Genomic DNA, 18,950 nt, shown 5'->3' on the forward strand with positions numbered 1-18,950 from the left:
CAGCCTACCGAGAGTCTCCAAATAGGTTGATCGACGCTCCTGGCCTACTCTTTCCTCCAGTAAATCATTAGCCGTCAGGACAATCGAAACAACAATATCGATATTTAGCAATGCGAACACCTCGTGTGATAAGTCAAGATATGTCCTTCATTTGTTTTCCTTTCTCAGCTTTCACGAGATTCTCGTGTTTGGACTAAAATATTTATATTCAATTTATCGTCTAAGAGCTTATAATAAACACAGATTGATGCTACCAGCTAAATGTTTCCCTAATCATCATTTAATGGAAACAATAGAGATTAGTGTAATGTAATACCTTCTATCTTGGCCGTGACTAGCAAACGACATGGAACATGGCTAATGCAAGCATCGATCTCACGTCTAGTTAATTGATTGTCAGCTAATTAGTTTAGCATTTACACCGGGATTTGGACCGCTTAGAAACTTGACCGTTCAGTTTAATCATCATCATCATCAACCTTTTAATATAACATGTCAACTTATCTTTGCCTGTCTAGGTTTCAAAGACAAAACTGAGAAATGATTTCCTGATTGACTGAGGATATCTGAAATTACGACAGTACTAAATAAGTGTCTAATAATAGTGTAGTTTGTAACATTTATCTGATTTATGCTTTGTTACAATAGATGATACCAAATATAGCTGAGAAGACTCAATTTTTACGCCTAGTCGAGATTGATACCGTTATTTTTCGATCTCAGCATAATAAACCGATACTAAGCTCGCTGCTTGTTCAGTACTTTGCTATATAAGGTGAACTGTTTCAGCGTTATATTATCTTTTCCCCGCTTTAAGGTCACGTCTCTGAGTGTTGTTTTACTTATCTACCCCCGTATATTGTGACACGTTTTCGCACTATCACGAAACAGAAATTCGTCTCCCCCTAAAACCCGGAGAGCTTACGTCAAAACACTTATGGTAATTTTATGTGTACCAATCTATTTGAAGATGCGCCTCAACTTAATTGAATAGTTCATCTCTATTTAATTTCTATTTTCATTTAATTAAATACAATTGTAATTGAATAGGAACGGCATTAATTTCGTGCTTAGCGATTGCGCAAATCGTGACAGTTAGTCACAAAGCTAGAAGTTCTTGAGTGGAACTTTGCATAATTGGCACCCCAAGTCTGTGTTCCGGAGCGTCGAGAAGTGGCGTAAATTTTATTATCAAGTTATGAACTTATTACGCACTGTGTCACCTGAAGTCGTTTGTTGGAATACGAAACATGGCTCGTGTTAGTGCTTTATATGCGTAGTAATTAATTATAATACTCGTGTAAAGTTGGAATATGCTCGTGGATTGGTATTCCTGGGAAACTCATTCGTGTAATTATATCAACGATTTATTATGCGAGCTTGGAACGTGTAACTTTTCATGGTTGACCTTTGGGTTGTTTTTAATTAAAATATAGCCTTGTAATTGGGTATTGTTGTTATAATAAACAGGAGAAAGTTTTTAACTACCTTAGTTAATATTATATGCTGGATTTATTAAGTGGAGATAGTGCGGACCGTGTTATGGAATTTTCACTGGAATTCACTAGCTCCAAAGTCTAAGTGCAGTCTTCCTAGATATAGGAATAGACGACCAAGATGTTCGTCACCCTCTAACTATTGAACTGCAGCTTCAAATGTAAATCACTTCAAATTAATAGTACCTACCGAGACTGAATGTTGCCGCTTTGTGGTCCGTTCCGAAGCTAACCGAAGCTAAATCGCACAGCAGTTTAGCTACCCGTATTGGTGTGGTATTATGTAGGGCAGTGGTTTGTTTTATTTGGTTATATGTTATTATTTGTATTAAGGAATCATTATTAATTTATGATTTGAGTTACGTCCCTAAAATGGAAGTAAATATAGGTTTTATAACTGACTAGCTGATCCCGCGAACTTCGTATCGTTTAAACCTTCCCTGGAACTCTACAAACATTTTAAAACCAAAAAAGCAAAATCGGTCCAGCCATTCTCGAGTTTTAGTGAGACTAACGAACAGCAATTCATTTTTATATATAAGAGATTTTGTACTAGCTACATTACACGAAGCTTACTTTAACTTAACCGAGAGAGATCTGAAATTAGTTATAATTGAGCCTATTTTGAGTTATGCCAAACGTAAATGACTGCAACCATCAGTCACACTAACACACAGAAGTTTAATTTCATAAGTGTACTATCAAAAGCACATTTGTACACAGCACACAGTGCATAGAATTCTGCAAATGATAACAATTCTGCTTACTGCAGCACAAATAGAGATTACTATCGCATCGTTAAATACTGGTGCAGCAATTCATTTTGTCGAGTTCAACGGAATATTTAGATGTGATTTAATTACTGTTGTCGTCTCGATTCTGTGATTTGTTGTTTGATTTTCGATTGATTGTACGACGAACTTTACATTTAATTATGTTTTTTTTTTTGTGTACATTGTGTATTTTTTACAGTAAGTATTCTTATTATTTTTGAAGTTTTTTTGACGCTTGAACTCCTTCAACTAAGTAAAATATACTTGCATCTGGAACGGTTCACTTAAATACTTAAAGCTAGAAGATGACTAAATGTATCTAATGATTGCGTTGCCAGACCGACACCTAGACCATTGCGATATTATTGCCATTTCTAGATTTTAAATAGCAACATTAACGTTCCAGCTAAAAAACAGTTTCAATGAAATTAACACAAATACTGCAGCTTATTATTTGGCTACTCATTTATAATAGCTCTACTATCAAATATTATAATTAGTTCTATAAAACAATGAAGCCAGTGGGTAATCAATGCCTCCGTTTACAGTTATTCACGGGAAACCAGTTAGTTTTTAGTATAATATAAACAACTGAAATATTAGGTGAATATTTATGAAAATTTCATCCTTTTTTTGAGGTCAGTGATAAACGTTAACCTGTGTATTGACTGCCTGACAGATGTCTTGATAAAATTGCTCCAAAAATTCTTGAAAACTGAACTATTCATAGCATGGTTTTGTTTTATTTGTGCAATATGTAAATTGTAGATCAACTACGGGTAGAGGATATTAGAGGTAGGTATATGCCTGAGATATCGCGATAACATTTTGAAAAGCTTCTCAAATATTCACAGCCCATTTTCACATACATATTCAAAAACTCTTATAAACTTTTACCGTAAAAAGGAAACAGTATTTAAATCTCCTCTAAACCTCCTGTATTTTACTTGTAAATTATGAAATATTACTTAATTAAAAATAATGGTAAAAAACCTTTTAATGCTTTTAAAATGCTAATGGGTAAGATTTTATTAACCATTTGGTTTTTTTAGTAACGTAGGTAAGTTATTTACGGCTAAATGTTTATGGCATAATTTATGTTCTTTAAAAGGCCTATTATACACTTGACTATTTTATTTCTGTACTTTAATCTCAGGTAAATTATCAATTTTCTTTTTGCTAACTAAAAAACCGTTTTTTTTTTAGTTTTAATTTTGATGGATCAGGATTTAGTTAGGTATTGGATGAATTATTTGTAAAAATCTTACTGATAGATAGACAAAAAAAATGTTTGTGCAAACACAAACATATTTCAGTTGTAAGAACCTACTTACCTCCCTATACATAGGTATTAATTAGCTTTATATACTTATTGGAAAATTTTCTTCAACAGTTACGACACTCGAGTACCAGGGCCTTCAGCACACTGGGTCGACGAGGCCTACAATGGTCGAGCGCATTGGCACAGCACGCCCACCGCTGGCCTGCGCATGCACGAGATCAAATCAAGAGATCGCGCGATATACAGATGTCGTGTCGACTTCCATGTGTCACCTACTAGGAATTATAAGATAGCACTCGATGTCATCGGTGAGTATTAAACCGTAGTACGTATATTTTTGTTTAAATGTTGTATTTTTGGCTTATTTTGTGGTAAATAGGTTTATAAAATGTACGTACGGTTAATTTGATGAAAAGGTTAATGTACTCCAATTTGCCAGCACATTAAACATTTAATAAATCATTTATTTGAACTTAATAACATTTTATTGGTTATAATCACTCAATCAATTTAAATTATCAGTGACTGCAAATATGAGTGCACAACTGCTATCAAGTAAATAATATGTTTCTATCAATTAAATGAAATAAGTAATACAAAATCGATGAAATTTCTGCTCGATCAGAATCCACTATAATAATGTGGTATAAAATAAATTGCGTACGAAATTTTAAATGAGCAAGCGTGAGATTTTATATTGTGGCTTATCAACAGCAATCAAAAACCTTTTACCTACTAGTATTTTTCGTGACATATTTTATTATGATTTCAAAATGATAAGCACATTTTACTGTGCTATTTTTCCCCGTATTTTTAACAAGCAATAAATGAGAAGCTCTTTAGAAATTCATATTATCATAGTTATTGTGTCCACTCCTCTCTATCACAGTCACTGGGTCCTTCTCATCGATTATAGTTGTACTTATTTCTTGACCTTTACATACAGTATTACCCTTTGTGTCCTAAGATGCTTTTATATGGTCCGATAAGTAACTTGATATTTTTTTGCGTGGGTTTCCAAATGGCAAAAGGTTGTGTAATCTTTAAGCCTGAAATGAGAAGCTTTGTGACAGTATCTAATTCCCTTAATATATTTTACTTATGATATGTAGGAGGTAGTAGATATGTAGGTAATGAGTGTTTCTAAGTTAATCCATCTGGGGTTCAGACAAAACGACACATTGTTTGAAGTCTCATCCAGAAAACTTGTCACTATAAAAATACTTCCAAATAGTAGAAAACTGACAATCACAATAAGAAATAGTGCAAAAAAAAATTGCAATACAGACAATATTTTTTTGTATCGGTGGTTAGTCAGAATATTTACAGAAAAGTCTAAATTCTTATTATTATGAAAACATTATCATATTTTTATCCGATATAATCATCTATGTATAGGAAGCCGTGTTAATTTTATATTACTCATTATTCTCTTTCTGACTTCTGGCATGCCCAAAGGAATGACTTAAATGGATTATTCACCCAGGATTCACTTTTCCTTTATTGTTAGTCAGCATTAAATATCGGATGTACTCTTAAAATAATCCTTCTTCGCAATTGGGTAAACAAAACAATGTTTGATCTAAATATCTTCAAAAATTACATAATGAGTCATGGTTCTGACATTGCGACCTGGAGGTCACACGTCTGACTTTGAACACTTAATTCGCGAATTAACACTTAGTTATCACGCACTGCTAGTTTTAATTACAATTAGTGGGTATATCTGAAATGTCTAAACGAACGTGTATATTATCTTATTACTCTATCTTGGTCTATTTTTGGCCTACAGTTGATGGAAACGACGCCTATATTAATGAGCGGTTTTGTTGAACAATTTAGCACAGTTGGTATTTTGTAATTAAGGTTAGTCAAACCGAGAAACAATTGAGAAATAGAGACCATGAATTTGTATCTTTAGGTACTACTTAGTATTAATGAGTTGACACTTGCCTAGAGAAAATAAATAAAAAATATTTATTTTGATTTTCAACCGACTTACCAAAAGGATTTTCAATCCGGATGTTTATAGATTATTTTTTTATTTTCGCGTATTAAAAGGTACCTAGTTTCAAAACGGAAAAACAAATTCAATGATTTTAAAGATATACCTATACCTAAGTAGACTTTCCAAAAGGTAAACAAATCTCCCTAATTTCTGTCCCAAAAAGAAACAAAAAATAGTTCAACAAAACAAAAAGTAATTCCTTACGAAAATATGTACGTATTTCTCTGAGAATACTAGAAAATACTGAGTAATTTCTAAGAAAAGCTCATGTTTACATAAGTTGAAAGCTTTCGGACATGTCTTACTTAATTAGATTTTACTTCCTTCGAGATAAAGCTTCAATGCTCTGTGAATGAATGGGTATTACTAAGGTTTGGTTATTTTAGGTAAAATGTACGAACGTAAAATGTACGTATACGTACGTGGTATTTTAAGACCAACTTAGAATCGAATGGTAATTCAAATTGCCAGAAAAGTATTAGAATAAAATTTTCCTTATCAGCAAAAACACTTGACATTTCATTTGTTTTAGTTTGGTACAATTATACTTGTAACCGAACAGAATTAGCCTGAATAAATGATTGAAATTAGAACGCTATTTCAGATGTATTGGAAACAGAGACATACCACAAACATGAGTAACATATTAAATCTAACAATAGTCTAACAGGTTGCAGGGGGTTACGACCTTAGTAATCTACCCCCCCCCTTACCCCGCTCATCTTATAACTTGCGGGGAATTAAGTTCCTTCCAGTTAATTCCAATTCCAAATTAATATGGGAGAGGGGTGACATCTAAAATTATTCAGTTCGCTGATCACTTTAATAATTTATTGAAGTTTAGTTGATAGAACATTGTGTGGTAATTTCCGACAGTAGCTATTTTGATGACTTTACTTTGGTGATGGTGGTCTCAATTAATGTTTGGGGATAATATACTTTTAATCCCACGGAAAACGATCGAAAACCATGTCCATTGTTTAAGATTAATAATTATTAATTATTAAACGATTCACTTAGTCTCAATAGATTTATTGCACCAGTGCAAAAGTTAGCAGTAAAAGTTGGCAAATAGTCACGAATAGTCCAAACTCATTACATAAGGACTCGACCAAATTAAAACACTCCGCGTCCATTAAGCGATAAATAAAGAAGAGTATCTCGGCGATAATCCAAAGCATAATTCACGATATAAATTAAACCTGTACTCCAAAACTATCTAGCCTATCTGAATGAGATCGGCTCACAGATGGGCGAAACTCTTAAATTCTCACATAATCTCGCGTCCGTATCTGCTCTCCCCTTTTTGTGTTTTAATAAAATAATTCACCTTGAAACGGCCCAACAAAAGCTATGAGCCGTACCGTGGGGCAATCTCGATAAAAACTAGTACGATCGTAAACTTGACCCTACGTTATCCTGGTCGAATCAACACGAATGGCCTTACTACAAAAACTTTAAGCCCTGTTTTACGCTTGTCTAATAAAATTTTGGCTGCAAAATGAACCATATGTCAACGTCATAATTTGTCACTTTTTTAGACAAGGCATAAACTGACGTTTAAAAGTTTTTGTGGTAAGACGGGAAAAGTTTAAGGGAAGTCCAAACACGCCCTGGGATGATTTACGTTCCTTCGCTGACAGTAAAAATGCGGGTCAGTAGAAATTAAAATTTTATGAGGACTTACCAGATTCGGAACGTGTATCGAGATGGGGAGACGGCGGTAAAATAGATTACCTGCTTATGTTGCGAGCTCCTTACATTTTTACGATATCTTTTAAGGCAACATTTTGTTTTATGAATGACGGATTAAGGGCTGAAGTGGGGATTAAATAATAAAACAGATGCTCTATTTCATGCGGTATTTTTATTAAGTTTTGACAAGCTTAATAATTTCCTCGAAATTAAACTGTGTATTTATGGTTTCATTTGGGAATATTTTGTCTATTTCTCAATGGTGTTTTTGGGGACAGATGTTGAAAGGAATATGCTATCATAGCACTTCAGGATTGAAGAGGTGATGAAAACCCAGGCCACTTTCCACATAAACATTTATCACGTTATAAAACAAGATCCACGGCTTTCCATTATCTTTTATTGTACATCTAAAGCTGTACCTGTTTTATATTGCATTTATCTCAACGTTTTATCTCTCAAAGGACAAACTAAAGGCCTTTTGGTGGAAGTCAAATTATTGTTACTACTTTCAACCTTTGCTATTTAGATATGCTTTTCTTTGAGGGCTGAAATCTTCATTTTCATGTCTATTCGGAATTAGAGTAATACTGAAATATCAGTATTGAAGGTTGAATGCCGTAGTATTAGGAATGACGATAAAATCTTGCAAAGTGCTGTAAAGGTTGTGACTCAAAGCCGGCAAGTCTTGGCGTCTTTGCATAAAACTTACATTGACTTTAAGGATACCTGTCTTTATAAGAGAATTTGATATTACGTAAAGCTGGTAAGTACTGTACCTAGATTTTAGTCTGAAGTTTGCGTGCAAAGTATGGGTAATTTTACAAGATAGCCGAAATTTCACTGAAAAGCTTTTGTAATTTTATAGTACGATTTGGGCTTTTGTAGCATCAACTTATTGGATGTGAATAAAGATATTGATTTCAAACGTCCAAAAATAGATATAGCGAGGAAAATGATATTATTTACGAATACAAATTATACCTATTATTTTTATTTCTCTTTAATACAGACTGATGCTAGTCTCTTACAAACCACGAAAAAATACGAGTTTTAATAATATAACAAAATTAATGAGGTCTTTACAGCAGATAAGTGCCTGTTAATTAGGGGGCTAGGCGGCTAAGAGGGAGAATTTTCCTTAAGCGTTTAATTATGCCTTCTGTATCGTAAAGATGAAACGACGAGTAAAATACTTTAGGCCACATCTAGATAATGGTAGACAATTTTTTTTTAGAAAATTCCAGAATAATTTTCAAATTAAGATGGAAAGTTCATTAGAAAAGATTTTTCTAAATTCAAGGTTTCTAACAAAATTGTTCAAAAGTTCATACCCCAAAAAAAAAAAATACCGTATCATAAAAGTTACTGGTAATGAACACCTAGCAACTACCAATTTCTATGCCATTGCCATAGCATAAACAACCCTTTCATTGAATTAACTAAACAACGCGACGTCCAAAAATAAATAAGTACCTACTGAAATTAGCATTTCCATTGAAACTTTCTGCCGACTCATTATTGTTTACAAAGGCAATAAAACGAATTGTATGTCATTCACTTCATATCCGTTCCCGAAGAAGGTATTGGTTTTCAACTTTTCATTCAATTACTTAATCGACAATTTGGTGTTTATTTATTTCGATTCGAAGAGTAACTTTTATCAATTTGGAAGTAGTCCAGCCATATCTACATATCTATTCTATGTTAAATAAACTGAAATGTACAGGTATGTGTAAACACTACAGTTTAATTAATATACGTGAAAAAAAATTGCGTCATCGTAATGATACAATACATTTACTTAAGGATCGAAGTGAGTCATAAGCAAAGTAAAACAAAACACAACCAACGGGTGCTGCTGACAAACCGTTACATGTTGTTATTAGTTTAATTATGTTCCCAGGTAGCTAACAAAAGAACAGGAAAACAATGTTCAATAGCGATCATCTTTCCTCCATACATTCATGTAGCTACCTATTTCAAAACAAACATCATTAATACGATCACACTAAATACACGAACATGAAAATGTTTAATTAATTACGTAAGATTACGTTTCTTTGTTCAGCTAATAGATTCCATTAAGGGAAATCTCTGCGTATTATACGTAAGTACGTTTGCTATAATGGGGCTTCTTGATATCAGATGGAACTCGTTCTGACCCGTTTTCGTCTATCTACGTCTGGATCGACACGAAAAAGTTTAGACGCGCGGAGTTTTTGTTGAAAAAAAAAACTTTTTTATTGGTCGGAATAAAGAAACACCTTTCGCTGCCTTTTGCTTTGGTTGTCGGTGGATTTTTATGAGCATGATGCGATCTTTGTGAGTGTCGGAATGTATGATTTGCATTTTCATTCGGGTTTTCTGTGAGGGGAGACGAAAGAGGTTTGGTTTTAAGGAATAATATTTTGCATTGGCTGGGCCAAAACAATGTTACCCACATGATTTATTGACGTAAATTCTACGAAGCCATATCGGCTGTGCAATTTCAAAACCTAGTATCTGACAATTTTTTAAAAAAGCGTGTTTTTGCATTTTTCGACCTTATAGACCACTCTCCATATACTAGGATAGCAAAAACTCCCAAAAATTTGACAAAAACGAAGTTACACAAAGTCGGAAACCTAGTATCTACAGTAAACGTTTTCAAAATGCAAAAATTACAAGATTAAAACATAGTATCTAACATCAACCATTTTAAAAACCTAGTTAGTGCTTGTAGTTACTTGGATATAAAATGGTTCATGTAGATACTAAGTCAATGAAATGGTTGTAATAAACGTCAAAACTCCCGCGCAACTTTAGTAAGTGAGAAGAAGTCGTTGCAAGTGCGTGTTTTTGTCTCTAAAAATGAGTAAAAATCAGTTTTATAGGTCGAAATTGATCTTGAGTGCTTTAAAAGAACAACATGGTGAAATTTAAGTACGCTTCAGTGTATAATATTGTCAAGATTGTTTGTTTTCCAAGATTTTTTAATGAATAAAAGGCATTTTTTTTAACGACGTCAAAAATCATCAAATGAACCCTCCCGCTGTGGGTTAGCAGCGGTGAGGGAGTGTCAGACTGTTACTGACTAAAAACCGGGCTCACCGCCCACAGACCCACGCCTACGGTGGCCGGGAGTCATCTCGCGACACCCGGCGCCCGTGTCTACCTGGTCCAGCGCGGCGGCCGGGATGAGAGGTGCGAACTCTCTGACGTTCCGCCGCCTCCTTCTCGAGCATGACTGCTTCGCCGAAGGAGGCGACGGCATCCCATTTCCTCTCGCCCCGGACCATGGCCTGAACCAGGGCCAGACGCGAGAGGTCGCCGCCGCCTAAAGCCTCGACGAGTACTCGGCGGTGCCCTTTCCACGCAGGGCACTCCTGGACTGTGTGGTCCACCGTGTCCTCGGGGCTGTCCGCACAGTGGTGACACCCGGGCGCCTCCTCACGACCGATTCGATGCAGGTACCTCCCGAAACAACCGTGTCCGGTGAGGACCTGCGTCATGCGATACGTGTGGGCGCCTTGACTCCTCCCGAGCCACTCATCAAAGAGGGGACTTACCGCCACGATGGTGGCGTGCCCTGCACTTTGTTGCGACAGTCGTTCCCTCCAGGCCACCATGAGATCGCACCGGAGCTCCGCCCGCTGCTCGACAACTTGCCGCGGCAACAGGGTTTCCCCCCGGCGCTGTGCCTCCCCGCGCCAGTAGTACTAGCGCAAGAAGACTCTCGCCTCCAGATCCCATGGTGGCAGTCCGGCTAGTAGGCTAGCTGCTTCGCGGGAGATCATGCGGTACCCCCGGATTAGCCTAATGGCTATCACCCTTTGGGGCACGTTCAGGTAGTGTACGGCCCGCGGCCGTACCGAACGTTATGAAAAAACACAATCCCTTGACCATGCCAATCTTAAAAAATATTATTTTTTTTGTACTGAGAAAAAGTATTGTTTGGTTTCCGATTATCTATTTTTTTAAATCTTTTTCATTAAAACTGCTTATCACTATTTCGTTGTTGTTTTTTATTGTTTCTTCTTTTTTCTAGGTTTATAAAAGTGCATTTAGTTTCTACTCAGTAAATTCAGACCTAAATGAAATCAAAGCAAGTGATCTTACTAGGTCTATTAATTTGCATTTTGTCCCCATTCAGTATATTTTAGAACTAGATGAAAACAAAGCAAGTGATCTTACTAGGTTTTTTATCAGTAACTGCTCCTCTACGTACATACTTGGTGATAGACGCATTAAAACACTTTTTTTTTAAACCCTGTTATCTCCCTCAAATTTTGCAATCACTCCCAGGACGGTACGACTAATATTATTGAAACGGCAAGCTGTCAAAGATATGAAATCGTTTTTCGGCTCTCCTGTAAAATTTAGTTTTGTGCAGATACTGGGTTTTGTTATTTCGCAGCCGATATGTTTTAACTAAAAAAGAATGTCAAAGAACTATTGGGTACTAAAAAAATTGTAACCAATTGTTTGTACAAGAGATGAAATGAAAAATATTTTTCTACTTCCATCAGTATTTATAGTTCTTGGAAAACATTCTGAATCGCTCAGTCGAACATTGATGTAATTTGGTTTTGGTTCGGAAAAATAAATATCGTGAAAGTAAGTAAATAAATAAATAAAATAAATGTTATGAAACAACCAAAGCTTATATTAAAAAGAAGTCAATGTTTTCTAGAACTAAATTTTATGTCTCTATGTAATATTAAACTACGGAGTAATTCCTGGAATCCATAACCTGAATTTTTCATCAGTAAGGTTTCATTTTACTTTATTGAGTATGGTGCGAACAAAATTAAGATCAAAACATTCGTTACATTTTACGAATATCTAGACACACGGCAGTGTGTCCGCCAAGTTCGAGCAAAAAAAGCGACACACCGGCCGTGGGTTATATTACACGAACCATTTCGGGCCAAATTCGACCCCCCTGTAACTCAAAATCTATTTTATTTACGCATATCAAATTTCTAGTATCTGTTGAGACCCCCTCACTTATCTAAAATACAAAATTTCATTAATATACCTATTGTAGGTCTTGAGATATTGACGTCAGAAAATCGCTATTTTTACTATACACTCACTGACTGACTGATTCACTGACTCACTCATCAAAAACCTAGACCACTTCCAATGGTCGTATTGACTTGAAATTTGGCATGGAGGTAGGTCTTTATGTCAAGGTAAAGGAAAAAATCTGAAAATGGCCAAGTGTGAGTCGGTTTCAAAATAATGAAGGTGTAAAATACCCAGTGTAAATTTATACCCCTAAGGAACTAAAACGAACTAAATTTATATAATATATCTTCGAATGGTCGTACCGATCTGAAATTCGTTACAAAGGTTTGTATTAAGTCAAAGTAAAAATCTGAAAACGGCCAAGTGTGAGTCACTTTCGAAAATAACGAATGTGTAACTTTGATCCACGAACATAATATATGATAACATGTCATGTCAGTCAGTTGGTAAATCTAGTCCATTTAGTTAATCTAGTTCATTTCTTTGTAAGAAGCATAGTGCATATTTAAAAATCTGAAAGATAGTATAAATGAGACATTTACTTAACTAACTTAATCATAAGAAAAAAATAAAATAAACAGCCTTACAAAAATAAATGAAATCCCACCCAAAACAAAAATGTGAAAGACTGCCAAGTTCGATAATATGGGAATGCTTCGCCTATAAAAGAAGTGAGATCTGAATAAGTACCAAGTTCCATACACATACCTCAGTTAAAAATAGTTACTTTTTAATGATGATTACTTGGCAAGTTTTAATAGAAAATTAAATACTTGATTCATTGCGTTTAGTAGGTTTATAACAAGGTGTATGAAAACTTGCCAAGTAACATCATTAAAAAGTAACTATTTTTAACTGAGGTATGTGTATGGAACTTGGTACTTATTCAGATCTCACTTCTTTTATAGGCGAAGCATTCCCATATTATCGAACTTGGCAGTCTTTCACATTTTTGTTTTGGGTGGGATTTACATTACCTACATACACTTTTGACAGAATTTACTTGCTTGCTAATTTAATTACATACATTAACAAATTGATCTTTCATACTGTTCCAAAAATAAATGGGTTCCAGTAACTGTACCTTATATAAAAGCATTGAACTTCAATACCTAGAACCACGCTCTTCATGACACAGAAGAATTTCCCAATACTCTACCGAATCACTCGATTCCGTCAGCATCGATTCGGAAGAACGAAAAATATGCGGATATGCCATCATCGGCAGATACCGCCATTCTTGTGCCCGAATGCTGGGCAAATTCTCATTTCAGTCCGCACTTATGTGTTACGTACAAAACAATGAAGGGGGTGGCAGATGTTCATTTTAGTAAGCGATACCGTGCAACGGTATGGATATGAAAGCCTCGCATGATTGCCGGCAACCTCCTCTGAATACGGGTATCGCTTTTGTTTTGACTCAACAAAAATATTTTCATTTCCTCGGCCACGTTCGAGCGCTCGTAGTTTGTTTATCCGCAATTTGAGGATATTCCGAGGTCGTTGAGTGCCTTTTGCGATTCGCCGCGTACTGATTTCATTTTGTGAATAAATTTTCAGCGGGAACATAGGCAAGCTCTATTGTTTTCACGCAGTAATTTGAATTGACTGCATTCAATTGATTTTGATAGTCTATTTTTAGTGAAGCAACTAAGTTGATGCCGATCGATATAATTGTTAGATACACACTGTAGTTGTTTGATTTCTAATGAAAATCACGGCTAATGGCATAATGGCATAATTACATAGGTATTGATAAGGGGTGCGCTATGGTGCGCTATTACTTCTAATACATGGTGAATAAGTTAAAAAATAAAAATATGTTCTGTGAACCAAACCAATAAAGTTTGATAAATCATTTAATTCATTTTGTTTAAAAGTACTCAAAAGGTTCAAGAATGTAAAATACGTATTAAGCCGTGTATAAAATAATTTGTACTACTAAAAACCACTTACGATTGTAGCTGCAATTTTTCGATTTAATCTAAAATACACCTATACGAAATAACCCTTTACAACAGAAGCTAGGTATAAAAAAATCTCGGCCGGCCAGTAAAAGTTTCTGCGGCAAAGTTAGCTCTAGTTCTTAACCTAACGGAATAGCTACTATTGATTTTAGTCACACTTGCGATACTGTAGTCTCATTTTAAACCTCAATAAAAATAGGTTTCATTACTTACGTATAGGACTGTCAGTATGTGGAGTTGCAACATCTAAACTGATAAGCAGATTTTGAAACTTCTTGATCAGGACAAGAGCGCCAACCATATAAATTAAAAATTGAAAGAGATTTGAAAGTTTCGAAGAAAAATTACAACAACGTCTCTCTAAATATAACTTAGACTTTATAAGTCTTAAATAAATTAGCGACACGTTAAAAACATTACAGGTGCATAAATAATGTATGAGTAATCCTATAATCGAATTTTCCTTGTTACAGAACTTCCAAGCAAGCCAGTTATTTTCGACGAGTATGGGAAGGAGTTATCAAACACAGCTGGTCCTTACCACGAAGGGGGAGAGTTCAAATTAATATGTTCCGTGAAAGGCGGTTAGTACTTTTCAATATTGAGCGATTAATATGTCAAATGACTTTACAACGTTTTAGAATCAACTTTGTATCAAAGTTGCCTTGTAACTGAATCGTTAAAATATGCTGTTAATTGCCGAATTTATTGGCGTCTTGAAAAATATGTGTTTTTTATGCAAATATGAGTCACTAATGACCGTATTAATTTGTTAGAAACGATTCCATCTCCATTTTATCGGGAATAATTTGTACTCTGGGGCTATAAATGTTAATTTTGTAGCAGAAAACTCGATCTACATTTCGACTCACCTGGGAAATGAATTCAAAAGTTCAAAAGCGATGGGAACTCCAAATGGTTCTTATACTACGGAATATAAGTGAGACATTTTGGGTATATTTGTTGAAGTAATAAAAAAATATACGGCCAATTTTATTTTGTTTGCAATTTTCTTATTTTTCAAAGACGCTACACACTTTTCTCAACCTCTCAGTTCAATTTCTAAATCAGAATCTAAACCGTAAAATACTTATAAAAGCAACAAAAACCGGTCATGTCGTATAAATAAAAATACAAATAAATCTTCCCTTTCTGAATAGTAAAAAGCACAAATGTAATGTAAACAAAGAAAATGAAGGAACGAGAAACAAACGATCACTTCAACAGTCACCAGAATCGCATACACTCAAACGAAATTGATTGAATGTATCGTTTATTTTCACCCTCCTGGACATTCTATCTTCGAGCTAAATTCTTTGAAGTCAACCTTTTGATTCTTTTAAAAACAAAATTCTGATACACCAGTATTCAAATTGCTCTATATTCTTTGTAAAAATGTTTGTATTCATAAAATGGAACAATTGTGTAGCAAATAGTACATAACAACCTAACTGGGGAATTTAATGTTATTTGAGAAACGAACCATTGTTTGTTTATAGTGTTTGTAATTCAAAATCATTTGCAATATTCAAACTGCTCCAAATATGAACATTCTGCGTACTTCAACGTTTATTAAAAAGATAAACTTGATGCACTCATTTTGTTTTTCATTTGTTTTTCTGGCACAAAAAAAGTCGTAAGTATAGTAATGTAGTAAAGTCGTAGGTATGTTATCGTAAGTATGTTATAATCGTATGTCTTCGTTCTCACCATACATAACGAAAACTCTCAAAGTTGGCTACTTCTTCAGCAATATTCAAACTGTATAAACTAAATATTACTGCGCATTCAAGGTCTCAATTGGGGAACTAGAAAGGACTAACAAAAAAATATATATGTTTGTTTAATGCTCATTATCTTGTTTCAGGATACCCAACTCCAAGAATCCAATGGCTTCAAGGAGACAGCGTGTTGGCCACATTAAGTGCAGGGGAGCATAGTGCACCAACGAGGTCTTTAACTCTAGTGATCAGAAATGCAACGAGAGCGCATTTAGGCGCGTTATACACTTGCACGGCAGATAACACGCTGTTGGCATCGCCTCAGAAAACAACTGTCAAAGTTGATTTGTTTTGTAAGTATTTTTTTCATTTTTGTAAACTGTTTTACGTGTTAATATAGCCTATTTTAATTTTTATTAGGTAACGTAAACTAAGTTGTAATCACATTAGTTACTATTTTAATAGGATAGGTACCCAACTATCCGGTACCAAAAACTTTGCTCCGTAAAATATGAATGTTAAAATGAAAAGCCCAAATTTTTTACGAGAGGAAAGATGAGCCTTATCAATTCCCAACCACATACATTTTACATTTTATTACATTTAATTTTAAATTTTACGTTCAGAAAATTATACATTTTATTCCCTAGGGATTTGTGCTACATGCTCTCGTATTTTAATATAAAATTTTTAAAAGGTCAGCACATGCTGTCGTAGATTAAAAAAGTCCCCAGATACAATCATTTTCGCAAAAATCCGAACTCCTTTAAGCAAAAACACGATTCTCGCTTTTCAGATTGCCTCGAATATCGAAAAATATCGAGGAATCCAAACAAACAGGGTTCGCAATATTCTTTCCCTTAATAACGGACAGTTATTAACGGTCATTAACACCAATATTTGGGCGAACAACGGACTGAGCCTAAACCAATATCCTTTTTATTCCACTTTTGTTTCTGAATGTACGGTGGGCAGAAAAATATACAAGTTCCTTATTTCATTACACTTGCAAATACCTTCTAAGAGCAGGGGCTCGATTCTCCTAATTTTACTTAAGCGCCATTCGATTGACGTTCGACTCAATTCGACTGAGATCCAATCCCGACTCGACTACGATTGAAGCGTATGTGGCATTCCGCTATTTTTTCTTTGAAATAAACGTTTTTATCCTGTTCTGTCATTCAATAATGAATCATTTTGTCTGCAAATGATTTACGATTGCAAAATGATTGTACAGCAAACTACCGTATAGACCAAAATCATCAAAATAGCAGACCAATTGCACACCAATCAAATGTCAATCGAATACGATTGGTATAAGTAGCAGAATGCCCGATATGGTTAAAACTGCTATTACGATCATATTGTGATTCGATGTCTATTCGATTTTGACATTATTAACTTAGGAGAATCGGGGCCCAGGTGTCAAATTACGTTTATTGGTTTACTTGTCAAGTTAGCTATCTATTCTCACCAATAGCTTTTCGATGTATCTTCCTGACGTAAAAGTTCTCACTAAAGTGTGACTACATCATTCTTGCATTATACCTCGAAGCAAGGACTATGTATTGCTTATTTTGGTAACAATATAAGGAAGCGGCCTTATTTAGAATAAAAACAACGCATTATTCATATTGTTTCTTCCCCACTTCTCGCTGTGAGCTTCACTGTATATTTTGTCTATTTACATACTCGTTTATGGCTATATTTTCTTGTGTAAATATTTGAGGCTTCTTTTTATAGTTCTACGTATGTAGTTCTGTTACATACGGTACCTACACTTTTATTGTAGCTAGTCAATAAAACAGTTGAAGGCGAATAATTTACGCTCATCCGTTTATAGCTAGAGCATAGTCGAGAAAAATTCGACTTCTTCGAAGAAAATTTTGCAGTTTCAAAGACTGCAAAAGTTCCACTTCAATTTTAGTCTAGTTCTTATTTCTTCGGACCGTTGTTTGGTTAGTGTCCGGACACAAATGTCTACATTTAGACGTAGCCGGAAGAAAAACCTGGCTCGTCTAAATGTAAACAATTCTATAGGAGTTGTAGGAAATTCTGTCGGAAGTTTGGACGGAGTCGGACGCAGCGTTTGTGTCCGGCGTCCGATCGGGAAAGCGGTCGGAATAATGGGAACAAGGTGTTTCAGAGATGTTAGTTAAGTAATGGATTTGTGATTCAATTGTTAATAGTTTTAGTCAAAATGTTTTAGTTATTTTCTGTTTGGGATTTTACGGGAGTTGAGTTTGACGATGGAAAATATGTGTTGGCAATTTTAAGACGAAGAAAACTGCACAATATTTACATGGATACAAATTTAATCAGAATTACGTAAATCAATACAACAGGAACCAAAGTATCGGGGGGTTTGTATCGCTGACTTATTTATTTTAAGAAGCTTGTAATTCTGAAACAATATTTTTTTTTGACGTTATTTACCAGCAGAATGACTTAAGAAAATAGGGAACTATACAAAAGACTTCCTAATATATGCTTTCTGTAATCTATATCATTTACCTACTAATAGGGTTACTAATGAGTGTTCGTTATAATAATCTGCAATGAATATAAATTGTCATTTATAAATCATTAATCAACTTCAATTTGACATTTGATTTCAATAGTAATCGTATATCGTCGGTTATTGATACAAATGGCATAGTTAATAAACGTCAAATATGGAAATGAAATTAATGGATAATGAGATTTTATACCTATAACTGTGTAATGGGGTTTCAGTCCTACCATGATTCAAAATGTAATTTGGTCAGTAAGTGGTGATTATTGTGCTTTCATCAAATAGTTAATTTGGCCCCATAATCACTGTACAGTACACGTCAAACAATTTTGACCACCTTAAATAAGTCCCTTGGTAGTTTGCGCGTGTGCAGTAGCTAATTTGAGAAAGGCACATTTATTTGACGTGAAATGAAACAGACTAAAAATAAATTTCATTTTCTTTTTACCGTCTCACCGTGATGGCATAACAAGACAG

The 18,950-nt window shown here is 34.8% G+C and overlaps 1 protein-coding gene across 7 annotated transcripts in view; it reads left to right on the top strand.

The window, feature by feature from the left end:
- The window catches only part of LOC110380505 (nephrin), a 227,075-nt gene that overhangs the window by 170,069 nt on the left and 38,056 nt on the right, over nt 1-18,950 (top strand). For all 7 annotated transcript variants that reach the window (XM_049840964.2, XM_049840963.2, XM_064036452.1 and 4 more), the window contains exons 4-6: nt 3,663-3,859; nt 14,711-14,821; nt 16,105-16,311. In XM_049840964.2, the coding sequence (XP_049696921.2) occupies nt 3,663-3,859; nt 14,711-14,821; nt 16,105-16,311 (515 nt within the window). The remainder of the gene's footprint in view (nt 1-3,662; nt 3,860-14,710; nt 14,822-16,104; nt 16,312-18,950) is intronic.

Source organism: Helicoverpa armigera, chromosome 10 (genome assembly GCF_030705265.1).
Source record: "Helicoverpa armigera isolate CAAS_96S chromosome 10, ASM3070526v1, whole genome shotgun sequence".
Classification (NCBI taxonomy): Eukaryota; Metazoa; Arthropoda; class Insecta; order Lepidoptera; family Noctuidae; genus Helicoverpa; species Helicoverpa armigera.